This window comes from Mirounga angustirostris, unplaced genomic scaffold (assembly GCF_029215605.1).
Source record: "Mirounga angustirostris isolate CCGP_5_RB_7025 unplaced genomic scaffold, mMirAng1.0.hap1 SCAF_8, whole genome shotgun sequence".
Classification (NCBI taxonomy): Eukaryota; Metazoa; Chordata; class Mammalia; order Carnivora; family Phocidae; genus Mirounga; species Mirounga angustirostris.
Window position 1 is genome coordinate 115,161,392 of NW_026991716.1, and position 17,869 is coordinate 115,179,260.

The 17,869-nt window shown below is 37.4% G+C and overlaps 1 protein-coding gene and 1 pseudogene across 5 annotated transcripts in view; both read left to right on the forward strand.

The window, feature by feature from the left end:
* Positions 1-17,869, forward strand: part of EYA4 (EYA transcriptional coactivator and phosphatase 4) — a 267,602-nt gene that overhangs the window by 15,253 nt on the left and 234,480 nt on the right. For all 5 annotated transcript variants that reach the window (XM_045865570.3, XM_045865574.3, XM_045865575.3 and 2 more), the window contains exon 2: positions 12,361-12,459. In XM_045865570.3, coding sequence (XP_045721526.1) covers positions 12,427-12,459 — 33 coding nt within the window. In that variant the 5' untranslated portion in view covers positions 12,361-12,426. The remainder of the gene's footprint in view (positions 1-12,360; positions 12,460-17,869) is intronic.
* On the forward strand, positions 11,809-11,938 carry LOC123837976 (U4 spliceosomal RNA; annotated as a pseudogene).

A 17,869-nucleotide genomic window follows, 5' to 3' on the forward strand; every position in this document is an offset into this window, starting at 1 on the left:
TGTCATATTTATGACATGTTTTCACTTAGTGCCATAAAATATTTATAGGAATTATTAGGAGAGATGGCTCTAACTCAGATGTTGTTGATGAAAATTTATGAGGAATTATGCATTTTTATTCTATTAAGAGCCAACTATGTGTCAGGCACGATTCTAAGCACCTTACATATATTACTATAGTTTTTTAACATGTAGGTGAAAGGTATAGACATTGTATTGTTATTATAAAAGAGATTACTCCATTTTGAATATATGTTGATAATTATTACTATAGATCAAAATATTGGCTGTCTTATCAATGTACTAATTTGTAAATCTGTGAAATGTTATAATCTGTTTAATGTGAAATTTAATGTATCAAAATCCAGAGAATAGCTACTCAAGTCCTGGCTAAAGTAATGTTCAAATGAAATGTATTAATCAGTTGACTTTATCGTTAGAGTCTTCTATGTAGAAAATTTTGTCTCTAGAATATTTGGGTCTTACAATTTCTGGTTAATGAAGATTCTGGTTAACCTTTAATGGTTATCTATTGCCTTAAGAGTAATCCAACTCAAAATAGCTAACTTATTCCTCCAGCATTGGATAAATATGGCTATCAATTTTTGTGGGTTTTCTTCCTGCAGAATTTCCTGTTATTCTAAGGGATTCAATAGGACTTATGCACATAAAACTGAAAATTATATTACTATGGGGAAACTGCTTTGTGCCTTTGAGAAGGAACTCTCTTGCTAACTTAAGTACTATATGTGTGTAGAATAGCTAACATTTTCCTCCCAAGAAATTTCATGTATGCAGTTAAAACACTCTTAAATTGATTAAGGATTTGTTATATATTTCCAGAAGCACTCAAGAGTACTTTTATGGTTATAAGAGTAGAGTGCATTAGAATGCCAGAAACCAATGAATACACTAGAGGCCTTCAAAACCATGCCCAACATTCCTGACTGTACCATATAAACATGTGGGGCAGCCTGGAAAAACAAAACAACTCCCCACCCCCCAAATATAGGTAAACCTATGATGATAACACTTCAACTGGCTTGAATATTAATTTGATACTTTTTCTGTTAGAAGTAATTTTTATGACTTAGCAAATGGAATGGAGAAGTAATAAATATGACTGGTATTTATTTCTCAAGTATCATTTTACATTAGATTTGACTAGTTACCTTTATACTTTTTGGAAAGCGTATTATGCAACTACCACAGTATTTTGCCTATTAATCAGGGAAGCTAAAAAGCGTTTTATAAATGTTGAATCAAAACCTTCACTGCAGTGAGGGAATTGAATTTCAAGCAATATACTCCTTTTATAGGGTGAGAAACTGAAGTATGGAGAAATTACAAGGTTTTCCCAAAGCCATACATTGAGTCATGGCAGGCATGGAAATCTACGATTCTGTTTGCCTGATTCAACCTGCAACTTCATGAAATTGAAGTTATCTATTTCCTGACATGTGCCTTAGGAGTGTTTCCTTATTTACTTATTTGTTCATTTGCTTGTCCATTCATTCACTCATTAATTTATACGTTATATAGGAATCCATGTTTTTGCAAGATATAGTCTTGACGTAGGGAGTGTGAATAATATTTGAATTTATGCATCTTAGATGTTTTCTTTAAAGAAACTTATTGTATTTTTTTTTTCATGACTATGAAAGAAAAGTAAGGCATTAAACAATAAGTTGGATCGTCCAGGTGCGTGCCACAGAAGTATCTACGAGAAGGACTGAAGCTTCTTTAGGAGCTAATATAGTTTGTTCAGGGCTTGAACAAGAACTTGGCTACAGCCCTAGTTGGGCCTGGAGCGCAGAGTGCTGGCCAGAAGAAACCACGCTACCCATCAAGAGTATGGAAAGGACTGGTGTCCGCATCTCTGCGATCTCTCACATTTGGTTTGATCAGGAGGGGGCAAATTATTCTGCTTCTCTGTCATTTTCTGGAGTTTCACATCTCACATTTTTAATTCTTATTGTGATCTTTTTCTTACTAGTTTAACCAGTTTTTTCCCAAGCTTTCTTCACCCTTTTTTTCTCCAATCTCTAAGAGTCTTATTTAAAGAAAATAGTATTTCTCTGGGTCAGACCTCACTTCTCCTGGATTGAACAGCTGGTTCCACAAGTAACTCCAGAGGAGGAAAGTATCCAGTCCCTTCCCCCAGCACAGTACCCTATAAGAGAGAATCCAAATAATACAGGGTTGCCATCTGCCCTCATCCTCTTCTACAGAGTTTAGTGGACAGTTTTTTTGGTTGGTTTGTTTGTTTTCTTATTCTTTGCTTGCAGCCCTGAGACTTAGGACTCAGACTCTTCTCCAGCTTTATGGCTCACCAGCTCTTTCCTTGGAAGAGTTCTTTCCCAGGAGGCTCCTCAGGCCCAAGAGTACTTGGAGCCCTGGGAGCCTAACCCATAGATTCTACAAACAAGCTCAGGCACGTTCAAGTCCTGGGCAAACCAGACCTTCCAGCAGCTTAAACATTAGTCTTTTCTCTTCTTTAATTTTCCTGGAGAATAATTCAGTCTTCAACAAACCAGCAAACAAACAGAATCCTAAGGTTGTTCATTCTCACTGCTTTGAAACTTTATTGCCATTAATTTCCATTTCAGCTATTGGGTTTCCTTTTCATTTTTGACTGGGTATGAATGTGGTATTTGGTATACATTAATGCTGATCTGTAATAATTTAATGTCAATTTATAATTTAATGGTTTAAAAATAATGATGCACTATGACCTAGTTCATATCTATCTTCCCTTTAATGCATTTCCTAGGCAATTATGCATTCCCAGCAATTGTGGCTGAGTGAATTCTCCCATAATCCCTGTTAGGAAACAAGGACTTTTTTTTTTTTTTTTAAATTAAAGACGTGGTTTTATTAACTAGGGGTGCTTAACTTGAGGAAAAAAGATTTAGGGGTGACATGAATGATAGCACTCTCTTAATATCTAACAGCCTGCCATGCAGGATTCAGCTTATACTTTGTGGCTCTGGTGGGTAGACTAGAGTGGAAATTCTGAAAGGTAGATTTATAAACTAATATGTAAGGAAAAAATGAAAGAAAGTGGAGAAAGAGGTGTGGTTCAATTCCCTGGAGCTAAGAAGCTTCAAATATTCTATCTACAGACTCATATGATCACTCTGTAAATAAACCCCACTTATTTCTATATTCCTCATGATCCCGAGACAAAGAAATAAGACTCTGTAGATTCCACTTATATTCTCTTTCTAAGTTTCTCTTGAAGTCAGAACATACAACAAGGAAGCACAATATAGAATTGAACAACACCAAATTTATTTGAGATACTATTTTCTGAATTCTTATATCTTTAGTCCTTAAAAAGTCCTTGGGTTTTTAGAAGCAATAATGACAGTTTTTTGTTAATATGATTCTACTTTGAATGCAGTTATAAAGTCAGTGGAATGCTTTTATTCTCTGATGCTAGAGGGGGATTTATTGAGAGGGAAGAAGGTATTCAAACTTTGGATCCAGCCCTAATTAAAACTCTGGATAAAAAAATTTCAAGTGTCCGAGATTTTAGGAAGGCAAAAGCATCATATATAATTAAATCCCTAACTAATATTCACTGTAGACAGAATTTAAGCAAGTAACTTGGCTATAGGTAAGTCAAATTTATTGTTATATTTTATATCTCTCATGTTTACTTTGTTATATATTGGATTCTGCACCCTCCCCCCCCAAAAGGATAACTCTCAGTTGTCACACCTGAGAAATTGGTGATATGGAAAATTTGAGAGAAAAATACATGTTTGCGTTGTTATTGTTTTTTGTTACCATTAATTTCACTCAAGGGGCTGGATACTTAGTATTTTTGTTAATTTATTTGTTTCTATCTTCTACTTTGCAAATTGTTTCTTTAGCTAAATCTAATTTTCTATTTAATTCATTCATTTCTTTTTTAAGATTTCAGTGCATATAGTTTAAAAAAACATTTTTATGGTTCTCCCCCAAATTTGTGTATTTATTTTTCATAGTTGGGGGGGTTTCCTTCAATATTGTTTCTATTCCTCCTGTCTCTTTAAGAATACTTATATTTTTCAGATTGTCCTATAATCTCAGATTTTGGATCCTAGTTTCCCTCTTGTTGCAGCTGCTGTCTCTATGGCATTTTGTTTCCTTATCATTTTTGATTAATTTCTCTCTCAGAACTCTTTCTGCCCTGTGGGGTAATTTTGCATTTACTTCCTCTGGAGTCTAGGGATTTCAGGCCTCTGGATCAGTCTTGATTTTAGTTTTTTGGTTTGAGGTTTCCATACCAGAGATGCAGTAACAATTTAGAATTTACATTTGAGCAAGACTGAGGTTTTGATTTATCTCAAGTAATTATTTCCTTTTACTCTCTTCCCAATGGCTCCATCATATGACAAGCTTCCTTGCTGAGTCAGATGGTGGGCTGAGTTTTCTAGCCCTCCTTCAATAAAAGAGACAGAATTCTCAGACTTTCTTTTTATACATTGCCTCTTGCTTTTGTTTCCTGCCCATGCCCATAAATGAAATTAATGACAACTAAAACAATAACATACAAACAAAAAATATCTTTTCCTTTCAACTTTTCCATATGACACATTTTTCAGGAGCCATAGCATGACACCTGCAAGTCGTATTTGCCTTAGGAGTTATATTCACATATTTTCTGTGTCCTTCTGATTTGTCTTTAATGTCATACTGCATATCTACCTTTTTTCTGAGTGTCTTTCAGCCATCACATCAGTTCAGATTCCCTTGATTTTTTTACCTAGATCACTGCAACAGTCTTCAAGTTGTCCCTTAATTTTGGTTACTGTTCATCTTGTTTTTCAGAAATCCAGAGTAGATGTAGTTGTTGCAATTTTATGACACATGTTATCCTTTGTTTGCATTTTAGTGGTATCAAAATATAGTAATAACAAACTGTATTTATTTACTAATATCTAGCTCCTCACTCCTGCTTTTAACAATTTAAAACTTCTTTTCTGAAAATATATTCCATTTCTTTCACACACCCATCTATAATTCTGTTGCTGACAGCATCAGTCTCTCAATGCTAAAGAAACCAGTCACAACTTTGATGTTATGTAGAATGGCAAACTAAAAAGGGGTAAATGGTAATAATGTAATTAAGATATTGTTCATTTTTACAAACTTTACGTAAGTTCAGAGAATTGGTCAAAGACTGGTGACTTTGGCTACTATCTAAACATAGGTAGTTAATGCACCTTCTAGAGATCACTGATTAATATAATATTCTTAGTAGAGCAGAATTAAAAATCCTTACATTTCCATAAGAAATTGCATAGATAATACTTCACTGTACAGTAAAAATGTTAAAATGTTTTAATTCATTACATAGAAAGGAAAATAAAGAAGCAGAGATCTTGGTCCACTCTGTCATGAGTAATCAAATGGCTTATATTTTTGAAATACATGATTTTATTTAATCTCAACATAATACAACACAGATATCATTATTGTTCCTATCTTATGTGTGAAGAGAATGATATTTAGAGGCATTCATGAACTATCGGAAGGCCGTACCATTATCCAGTGGTAAAGCAAGGACTCACATACAGAACTGCTTTATTCAGAAGTCTTTATTCGGAATCACTAAATTTATATTCCCTCTAGCAAAACTATCTTTTATACCTCTAGGGTTTCAAGAGGGGAATACTAAATTTAGGATATGTATTTTTAAAGTCTCTCAAAGTGAAACAATTTTTCCTCAAGAGGGACATAAAGTCATCAGATGTGTGTTAAGTAATACATAGGGTCAGTATATTCTTCATCAAAAAAATTTCCCAGGTATGGAAGAGAGGTTTATGGCTGAGAAAACAGATTATTTAGGAGAAAGGGCTCAAATAGTTTTCCTGCCAAGCTACAGGACAAGCAGAGCTAGATGAACCATCCCAGGGTACACAGAAAACTCAGCAGAGTAATTGTGAAATCTAGGTTGGGAGGAGAGACAGAGGAAGCACATGAGCCTGCAGAGTCTGCCTGAGTATCTGTAGGGTAACAGAAATTGCCCAGGCTCAGAATTCCTTCAGAGGTTTCTCTGGGATCATCCAGTTATATAACTGGGTCTGCATTTTCTAGGGTAACTAGCCAACCAACAACAATCAACAAACCCAAACAACATAGAAAAAACTTGGCTGGCCTTGCTTGTCAAAAATCAAGGGGTCATAATTTATAATTCTAGGAAGATGATTGCCAAAAAATGAACCTATCACTAATGACCCAGGTGATTATCATGAAATTGAGCTGTTATAATTTTAGCATGAGAATTAACCCCATTCTTAGGAAACATTTTGTGTTACATGGACTATTTTGCAAAGTTCATGCTCTATAGAACAAAATAGCTTGGCATCTAGTTTTTAGTTTGGTTTCATTTAAGGAGAGTGAAGCGAAGCAAAGTGCTCATTACTGCTCACCCAGATCTGTTTCTTGGATACTTTTGCTGTTTTCCTTTTGCACAGGTAGGGAGGAGCATCACGTGCATGGTCAAAGAATGCCCATGTCCACCTCTGAACATTTGGCCATAGAATTGGAGCTAGATGTTCTTTGTGCTGTTGGCTTCCATCTCTGGCATGCTGCCTGAGCTGTTGGAATCAGCCAGTGCCTGTCCCAGCTTCACAGACCCATTCGTGAAATTTGGAGGGGAGTGTAGGTCACTCGGTATGCAGGATGTGAAAGCAATGCCCTCTTGACAGTTGGGAGTCCAGCTATAATATCCAAATATAAGTTGTTAGACTTTCTCTACAACTGCAGTTTTATGTTAGGCAGTATGCTCTATAAGGGAGGGAATTTAGTTGAAGGCTCCGAGGATAGCTCATGGAATCCAAGGAAGAATTGAACAGCCAAGCAGCAGGAAGGGCACGGAAACAGTGGAGACTTCAGGAGTAATAAGATCCAGGTCCTTAAATTCTGCCAGGACTTTCTTGCCATCGTCTCTTTTGTGACTCTTTCTGGGTCACCTCTCTTCTGTCTCTCCTTAGCAGACCCAGGTTTGTCCACATGTCTGTAAAGAGGGCTCAAGATTTTTTTTTTTAAGATTCTGTTTGTTTGTTTGTTTGTTTATTTATTTATTTATTTAGAGCACAAGAAGGTGGGGGGACAGAGGGAGAGGTCAAGGGACAATCTCAAGCAGACTCTACGCTGAGCACGGAGCCCGATGTGGGGCTCGATCCCACGACCCCGAGATCATGACAGGAACTGAAACCAAGAGTGAGAGGCTTAACCAACTGAGCCACCCAGGCACCCCATGCATGCCCAAGTTTTATATCCCAGAGATTTTGCCACTGAAAGAGGACTAGCCTGATACCTTCCCACACACCCATCCTAAGCAATAGGAAGGGATTGTGATGCATCGTTAGATACAAGCAATTTGGTGTAACTGTGGAAGAACTGTGCAGTCTAATGGATTAGGAGCTGACTGCTGGATATGGATCAGTATATTTATAATATAGCCCCATGTGGGCAAAGTGTCATTTTGTCCATAATATGTCTCCGAAAATGTACCTGCCCTTTGAAAATCTGAAAGTCAAACAACACGTTAGCTGTTCTGAATGGTAGAATGTAATGGAAGGCCACCATCCCCTGGCCCGGGAAATTCTGCACATGTACATATTCTTCAAAGCCCCCACCTAAGTTTAAAGGGGGCCTTGATGGTGGTTATGGGATAGTCCTTATCCATGTGCCTCCCTCCACATCTCAGGGTCTGCACAGGGGCTGGCACCTGGCACTGGTATTGACAACCCTGTACAAGGTCGTCTTCCACCTTTCCCTCAGGATACAGTAGGCATTTGTCACGTGGGTGGGGGTTGTAGTCTTTTCCCCACTCCTTCTTCCTTTGTACTGCGGCAGAGTTTGGACTGTGCACACATCCTCTCAGGAGACTGCTGCATTCCCAACCTTGGCTGCAGGGCACTGTGGTGAGTGCATCGGGGGTGATAGGAGGAGGGAATGCAGAGCACAGTGGAACACAGCCAGGGGGAGAAGGAAGGTGGAGCTCTCCCTCAGAACTCCCGCTGGGGACAGGCCATGGCCCCAGGGAGCAAAGGCTGTGGACTCCGTGGTTATCCTTCATGGGATTCTGCTAGGCACTGCCCCAGCTTCAAGTAGGACAGACTAAAGAATTTCGGGCTCATCCTACACGTGGCGTAAAGCTCTGATTTGCTTTAAGAGAATCCAGCTAGATCTCTAAAGTATCACTCTGACTGCACTGTGAAAAGTCAAGTCTAGGGAGCCGCTCTGGAGGAAAGGCGCCCCTCACGAAGCTCTTGCTTCCCATCTGGGCGAGGGCCCCTGATGGCTTGAACTACCGTCGCAGCAGCGAGGAGAGAAGCATGGAGAGATTTGAATGAGCACTATGACGTACTGATAGCACTTGGTAGCTTCCGGAACTGGAGAGGAGTGGGCAAGGAGTCAGTGACAAAGCCCAGGTGCCTGGCTTTAATGGCTGGTGGAAGGCTGTGCCATGGGTGTGCATCATCCAGAGGTGTAGTATTCCCATGTGCAGCTTCTGTCCTCGTCCCGTGCCAGCCCTGGCACGGGGAGCCGCCCCCCTCCACGTTCATGTTTGTTCAGCCAGAGCAAAGCCTGCCTGGACAATCTGGTTTTCACTGAAGGTTTGATTAGATAGAAAGATCAGTCCAGAGGCTGAGGGCTGCATCACGCAAACTCTACAAATTTCTCAAACATCTCTCAACATCTTTTTCTCTTTGCTCTCTCCACTGCCTGGACCAGGCCTCAGTACCGTGTTCCATTTCTGAGAATTGTTTTGTAACTTGATATCAGAATCTCTTTATATATTTAAACCAGGAGGATTGTTCTTTTAAATTCTAATTTTCTAAGGCACAAGAGTTGATAGCTCACTTTTTCTAAAGCAGAATTGAAGAAAAGGATATCATCCATTTACTATGTATTGAGAACCTGACTGCAGGAGAAAAAAATCTAACATGGAATGGGTGAGGTTGCTATTACTCCTTTTTAAATTCACCTTTTCTGGGGGAATGGCCTTGAAAGAGAGCTGGAAACTAGATTATTGCCTCATAAAACAGCAAGAGGTTTTATTTATTCTTTAATTTTATATCTTTATTATGAAGTAATACTTCTCTTACTTGATTTGAAGAGTGTTCCTGTCTTTTTCTCATATATTTGTGAAAATGAAATGTTAAAAGATTTAGCATAACAACCACTGCTAAATTATGATGTAAAATAATACTGTGTCTGCAATTAGCCTAGGTAGTTTTACTTGGTTCAATAATATAAAATCACTGGGCTCATAATGTTTTAGTACCTTAACGTGTTTGGCAAAAAAAGAAATTCATGTTACCATAAAGAAGTTAAACTAAGTAACAATCTCAATTTTAAGGAAACATAAAGCAAAGTATTATGTTGTAACATGGAACATTAATGCAAATAGCTCCCCAACTGGAACCTTAAATAGATTCTCAATGGGCGGTTAACAAAAAAAAAAGGCTGGTTTTTTCTTAATTCTTTTATGTTCCAACATCTTTTCTGAAGTCTTAATTTTTAATTTCACTTGAGTTATTACCTTGTCCTGAGATGGTGGTCCTTCTAGAAAATGATTACTTCTTTCCTAATGATCCATATCCTTATTTTAATTGCTAGGTATCCTTTCTGGAAATACTACATTGAAACCTTGATGACATCTTAAAAATCATTTTAGTGTGGTAACCATATGTATGTTGTGGGTTGAATTGGATCCCTTAAAAGATAGGTTCAAATTCTAACCCCATTACCTGTGGATGTCACCTTATATGGAAGTAGTGTCTTTGCAGAAGGAATCAAGTTAAGATGAGGTTTTTTAGGGTAGGTTCTAATCCAGTGACTGGTGTACTTTTGGGAATAGGAAAATTTGGACACGGAGGCACACACACAGAAGAAGTCCAAGTCAAGAGATGGGCGGGGAGAATACTGTTGAGTATGGAAGCAGAGTTGGAGTGATGTATCTACAAGCCAAGAGATGCCAAGGATTGTGGGCAACACTAGAAACTAGGAAGAGACAAGGAATGATCCTTTTCTAGGGTCTCCAGAAGGAGCCTGGACCTGCCAGCACCTTAATTTAGGACTTCTTGCTGTCAGAACTAAGAGACAATAAATTTCTATTGGTCAGAGCCACCCAGTTTGTGGTACTTTTTTTAAACAGCAGGCTTAGGAGTAATTGGCCAGTCTGTTATCTAGGTAGTGAGGAGAATATGCCTCTAAAGGAGATGATCTGCCACACCTCCATCTGGGAAGATGGAGGAAGGGCGCATGAGGTCGGCAGGTGTCAGTCTTAGCAAGGTCAGCATCAGCGGGACTAGTGGCCTGCACTTACTGTGGTGGGCCCATACCCAAGGCGAGCCTGACCTGGGTGGTCTTGGTCACGAGGGGAGGGAGCAGTACACAGGGCTGAGGATTGGGATGGAGGTCTTCAAGGATAGGAGGAGCAAGCAAGAGATCAGTAAGAATGAAGATGAATGACCCAGATTAGATGCCGTGAATCAGTCCTTAAGGAGAAGGGGAGAGTGGGAGACAAAAGAGGGAGGAAGCCCAGGTTTTCCAGTCACCATTTCCCACGCCCACCCCCAACACAAAAAAGTCACATCTGTACATCTTGAACTCCCTGCCTGCTTATCTTTCTGAATCCAAATACATGCTGCCCCAACTTTCAGTGTGCTTCATACTTACTCTTCCTCCTTCATGTCATATATGCTGTAAAACTGTGTTGTTCTTTAAAGGACAGTTCCCTAGTTTTGGAGTATACTTAATCCGTGTCTTATGGAGACTGTCACATTACATACATACAAGTTACATTCCTATTTTATGACTTTTAACTCTTAAGATTAAAAAAAAAAATCTTTAATCTGTATCTCTGGGTCTTATATGCATAAAACAATTTACAAGCTATATGTTAAATTTCCTTTGTAATTTTTAAAATGTATTCTCATAAGGAAAGTAATAGGTTTGTTGTAGAAAATATTGCAACGTGGAAAAGAAAAGAAATTAAAGCCACAGCTGCCTGGTTATAGTAGGGAATGTACGAATGGATGTTTCTAAAATGGAGCAAAACACCTGCGTATGTTGAATTTCAATAAACTGGGGAAAATGTTTCTGCAGAACACTTATTGGAATACTTATCTTTCACTAAAATTATATCTTCAGAGAATTTCGATGGCACTAAATATTCCTTGGGTTTAGCACTTTATATCTAATTTATGCCAGTGAGAAATCTTTTTCTAAACTTTTTATTTTTAAAATGAGGATTTGAAGGGCTACAGATGCATCATTGCTATTTTAAATTGCATTTTATTTATTAATGAGTGAGCATTGTTTTGTGGTGATGGACCATTTTTCTGTAGAGGTGTGTGTGCATTTCTCTTTGCATTGTAAGAACTCTTTATATGTTAAGGACATTAGCCTATTGTGTTTGATATTTGTGCAGATATTTCTTTTTATATTTTCACATATCTTTTAATTTTTATCTTTTTTTTTTTTGATGTAGGTGTGAGGGGATTCAAGAGGTTATTTGGCTTTTTTGTTTTGTATTCCATTGTTTGTGTTACAAAATCTTTCTCCATCTGGGAATTAAAAGAAATTATGCCTGTTTTTCTTGGAGCTTTTTTATACTTCAGTTTGCCTGGAAGGTTTTAAATATATAGTATGGAGTAAAGATGAACTTTTTTTGAATAATTAACTGATTGTCTCACTATGGTTTATTAATGAATTGTCCTTCCCATATATGTTTGTAATACCTTTTTTTTATTGTAATAGTGTTATTTTTATTCTCTATTTAAAATTGACCATGTAAGCTTTGCACAGTGGCAGTATTATAGCCAATGAGGTTTATCCAAGGCGTGATTATTGCTAATTAAAATTGACCATGTATTTTATGACCTTCTATTCTTTAAAACTGAATAATGGTCATCTGGTAATTCAGGCAAATTTTCCTTTATAGCAAGCTGTCATATTAAGATACACATTGTATTTTCTCAATTCATGTGCTTCAGAAAGTGATCAATTAATACAGACTCTTAATTTTTAATCTGTCATTGCTTAATGACAGATCTCTTTCAGCAAAATAGTTTATTATAGACCGTGTCTCCAAAATTGTCCTCAGATGTTTTTGTTTATAGTATTCCTGAGTAGCTGTTCACATACTCCAATTTTACCGTGATGTGATTTTCAAGATCATTAGGTCTATAAGATATGGAGATAACATTAATGAGTTTTGTTCTTTGAAAATAATGCTCTCATGGATTATCCATTATCACATAAATCATATTGTGCTTTGGTAATTTGCAAATAAATAAAAAAATAACTTTTTCATTTTTCCTCTTTGTTTCCATCTTTTTGTTTTAGATCATCCACTTTTAATTGAAGGAAGTTGCTTCTGTTTGGAGGTGGCTGGAGAAGTGAGAAAACCACATGGAAGACTCCCAGGACTTAAATGAGCAATCAGTAAGTCTTATTCAGTCTCAAGTTTGCTGAAAAAAGTTGTGGCAAACCCACTCAAAATCATACTAAAAGGAATATATCATAAAAATCAAGAGTTTTGTTAAAAATATATATTTTAGTTGAGTTTTGAATTCTCTTCTAAGGCCATAAAACAGACCTTTGGAAATGTACGCCATTTCTGCTTAATGATGTCACATTTTGAGGTCTCCCTTGATTGTCTGCTTCGAAAGCCAGTGGTAGAAAGACTAGGGCATTTAAATCATTTCAAGTGTTTTTATGGTCTAAACAATTTTGCACACCCTCTTTATTTGGTTTTATTGCCAAGGTGCTTAGATAGCGCATGTAGTGTTGAATGTCAGAAGCATAACAGGAGGTGTGTTACCAGCATGCCTCTTGTTCACTTTAGGGATGGCAGCCACAGTCCTCCTGTGCCTTCACGGGCTTCCTCATTTTGCTAGTTCTCTGCAGAGTGAAGAACGCACAAGATTGGTGGCAGTCACTCTAAGATTCTGCTTTTCTCGAAGGGAAAGGGTTTCCAGGGCCTTTGCTCCTAACTCACTAGTAGTGTCTCCATGGCACTAATGCTTTAGTGGGTGGAACTGAAGTCAGTGCGAGGTCTTTCCTCACACTCGCACACCATAGCCAACCATGGCCCAAGCCCTTTCTCTCATAGACAACCAGCAATGTCACAAGTAAGGAGACATGGGAACCTACCAAGGGTATGTTATGCAGATTGATGCTATTCTTTAGTAGCTTGTATGATCATGACTTGATCTTAGGATCTGATGTTCCTACGAGGCAACAGAAGAGAGTGCATTTGTGTATAATAATGTGGTTCTAGAAAATACTTCCGTGATGAGCTTGGTTTTGAAATACAGAGGAGTATATGTTCTGGTGAATACATGCCATTTCAAATTAATTTGTTTTTAAAAATATTTCATTTAAAAGAAAAGATGATAACCAAGTCTTTAATTTCCAAACAGACACAACCATTGCCTAATTTCATTGTATATTATCTTAAATAAAGTAAAATTATTTAATTTTCCATGACATCATTATAGAAAAATGTAACAAAAAATACAAAACTATAAAAGTATAAAAAAAAGTCTGTCAAATGGTAGAGGTGTTATTCTTCAAAAATTTCTTGACTAGACAAATAGCAATTAGGAGGCAGGGGCTTCCAAGGAGTTATTTTTTTGAATGCTGGTTATCGTAGTGTGGACTCTAACAAAATGGATGATAGCATGATGATGTCACCCACGCGATTGCCTGTTTATGGATCCCAGTAGCGTCAGAGGTCTGTAAGTGCGACCATGTATGTACCTGATTGAGTAATGTCATTTTAGTGGTGCTGCTTCATGAGAGAGCCACTGTTGATCTATACTTTGTTCTGACACACTGAGGGTTACTTAAATGTTTGTGTGCATGTGTGCATGTGTGCCTACGTGTGCATGCGTGCATGTGTGCCTGAGTGTGTGTGTGTGTGTGTGAGAGAGAGAGGGAGAGAGAGAGAGAGAGAGATTGACCAACTACCCCTGTTTTCCAGAGACCCTGGGCTTGCTCAGGACATGGAACTTTCAGAGATAATGCAGGTGCAGTCCCTGCAGACTGGAGTGGGTGATCTACTTATGTGTGTATCCTCAAGAATATTTGTTTTCAGTGTAGTGGAGGTTAAAGAGACTATGTTCTTATGTTTAACATTAGAGTGAGATTATTACACAAGATGCTTCATATGACGTTTTACAAAGTGAAACTGAGCATTTGTAAATCATACATAGTTTCCTCCAATGTTATTTTAGGGTTACGGAGCTCAACATTTAAAAACAATTTTTTTTTTTTAAGTTCCTGGTGTTGCTAATGTGCATCCAGGTTTGAAAACCAGAAATCTAGTGTCACCTTCTGGCTTCTCAGCTCAAACTCAGCTACTGAACTTTTGGTGAGAATGGGGGAGATTTTGAGAAAAGGAAAGAATGCTCTCCACTCCTCCCCTCCCACTCCCCCCCCCCCACCACCGGCACCTCACATTGAACTCTCCAGCTGAGGGTTATCATCTGGTCAGAGTCAGATTGGGAGCTCCTGATATATAGTGTGGTTTGATAGGCCATCAAAGAGTGGGCACTTTTGGTTTAAAACACAGGAAGCTTGAAGTTTGTGTCAGGTGTTAATGACTTAAGGGCTTTGGTTTTATAAAGATCCTAAAGCCTTTCTCCTTCAGCATCCATAGACTTAGAAGAACATATAGGCCAATCTGTGCATCTTGTACATGTACTGAGGGACCCTTGGGACTGTTAATGACTTGCCCATGATGCCATGGCTAGTAAACGGCAGAGTTGGGACTTCACCCAAGTCTTCTGACTCCAAGTCCAAAGCTCTTTCCAGAACATCGACATGACTTATGGCTTTGGGGTTTTCTTATTTTGACATTCATCACTATAAGAAATGTCAAAAAAATTGAATCAGCCCCTTTCCATTGAAATGATTTCTATTTGAGTGAAATCTTTAAATGACATTAAATTGTATAAAGTATGTTTCAAATATTTTGAAAAATGATACTTAGCCTTTATTAAGATATAGAAAAAATAGAGTAGAATTAAAAGAAAGTTCATAATAAGATGAAAGGAAATTTTCTCAGATCATAGAGGAATTCTTTCTCTAGGCATAGACATAACAGTGGGTACCAGTTATTGCACATATAGATTGAATCTAGCATTTTCCATATTTTCTCTCTAATCTTTAACATCTTGTGATGTAATTGTTATGGTCACCATTATACAGTATACATTATACAGATGGGGAAGCTATGGCTTGGAGAGTGTCAAGGTCACTTGGCTGTTAAGTAGCAGTGATTAGAACTGAACCCATGTCTATCTGGTCCTAAAACCTGTAATGGATTTTGCATGATACAGCATAGTGTAGTGGGTAAGGACTTGAAATCAGAAATCCCTGACACTTAAATACTTTGTAACCATTAGGAAATTACTTAAACTCTTCTTCATATGTAGTGTGGGGAGGATAATAAAAAGAAGTTATATGAAAGGCTTAGCATATGCCCTGCTTAGAGTAGAAACTTGGTAAATGTTAGCTGTTATTACAATTACCTGACATATTCAGATGGACTTTAAAGAGTATGCATTCATTCTTGCATATCCAGTTACCTTCTGGCAGAAAGCCCTGCCTGGAGGTGCATAGGTTTACAAACTCAGCATATGACAACTGAGCTCACAAGCTCTCCTCTCCCAATTTTTCTCCCTTTCTCTTCTGTTTCAGTTCTTCTCATCTCCTCTGAGGATGACGTCCTCAGCTACAGAGTGGATTAAATCAGAAAGCAGGGACTCATCCTTCTCTCCTTCATCCCCATTTCAAACTCCTGTCTCTTCTTAAATTTTACTATCTCTCAAAGCTGTTCTCTCTGCTCCAGCTCTTATTTTGGATCTCTATTTTATCTCTTAACTGTCTTTTTCTGCTTTAAGTTGCTTCTAGAGTGGTCTTCCTGAAATACATACCTGCTCATGTTGCTGTTCTACTTAATATCTTTCACAGGCCCTTTCTTGCCCTCAAGGGAAAGTCCCAAGCATGCAGTGAAGCCCACAGAAGCAACTGATTGCTTACCTCTATCTCTTCGGTATTCTTTCCGGGTTCTTTTGGTTCCCGGAATCTTGCAGGTTCTCTGAGGTTTCTGTGTCTTTGCTAGCGCTGTAACCTCTTCCCAGATGGGTCTCTGCTCCACCGAGGTACCTTGTAAATCTGGAAGACTCAGTGTGGGTTACAGTTCCTCTGGAGTGCCTCTTTATTCCCCAGGCTGTCAGCCTTGCTGGGTCAGGGGTCTCTACGAGGTGCTGCCAATGACATTTACCTCCATCCCGGACTTACCCCACAGAACTGAAATCTTATCTGTTTATTTACCTCTCTACTGGATTATAAAGTACTTAAGAGTAATAGCGAGTCTTGTTCATCTTGTATCCTTACTTCTTAGCACAATTCTTGCTGACATTTAATGAATGTTTTCTTCAAAAGCTTTTATATACTGTTACATGCTAAAGTATGTTATTGAATAGCCTGATGAATTTTAGAAAGCCAAAATGTTATTCTCAAAATGGATTACTGACTCATGAATTCATGTTTCACTTACATTTTTAAAAAATTGCACATAACATATAATACTCACTTAACAGCATGTAATCAAAACAAAGTGTGGTTCTTAAATTTTTTTTTTTTTTTTTTGCATTTTATCTGGATCTTATTTTGCAGTCTGGCTGAGAGCATCTAGGGAATTTTAAGAGGTCAGCAATTAAAGTAAGGTTTAGTTTTCATATTTGTCTGAAATTCTATATTAGAACTTCATAATTATTTAGAAGCAGTTTTATATCCAATTATAACTACAGTTTTTAACTAAGTTGTTAATAGAAATAAATATGAATCTAAATTATACATAGCAGTATCTATACTAATAATCATAAGTTCCTTTGATACTGTGAAATATGTTATATTCCCTGTATTCAAATAAAGACTGAGCAATATTTGTTGGTTTCATAGCTTCTATACTATCCTTACACATTGAGATATCTTGAAGTCCTATTTTGATGATTTCCCATAGATTTTTTTCCCTCACATTATTCATTCATATCAAAGTGAGAGGGAGTATTGCCTAAATTTATCGTCAAGCTAGAAGTTCGGGAAGAAAAATGTTGCTTGTGAATTAAGTACTGTGTGCTATGGAATAAAGCATTAATGAGTACTAAGCAGACTGAGGGAGAATGAATTTTTTACTGTAGGATAGCATTCCCTAATATTAGACATTAAATAGGGCTTGAATATTCCTACATATGTCAACATTGTTACACTTAACTTGAATCACTTAACTCATTATTGATGACATATTTCGGTTAGTGAGGTCTAAATTCACATCCATTCGATCCGTCTTAGATATATGTTGCAGCGGTGTTTTTAGAAGTTTATATATATTTGTAGATACTGATAGTATTTAATTTTGCATCAGATCTACTAACTTAATAATGCAAATTAAAATTCTAGAGTTAGTTTAATAAATTAATCTCTTTTCTGTCTCAGTTTGTCTCCCTTAAAATAGTAAATGACTTTAGATTATTCCTCAGCTCTCTGTTCTTAGAGATTCTGTGGCTCATTTTTGATTATAGCTCCTAGCCCATCTTTAAAACCTGTGCTCTTTTCTGAGTCTTTTGGATAGTTTTTAGCTGTTGTCTGGAATTGATATGCCAGCCAAATTATCCTTTCGATATAGAGCTTCAGAATCACCAATTTCTGTCAGTGTTTCAACACCATGCTATAAAATAATTATTTTGATTACCTTCAGTTTAAATTGATTTTTCATTTTTGATAATGTGGCATTGTCAAAATCCTGGAATCCCATTATTTTATTGCTTTTTTTTTCTTAGAT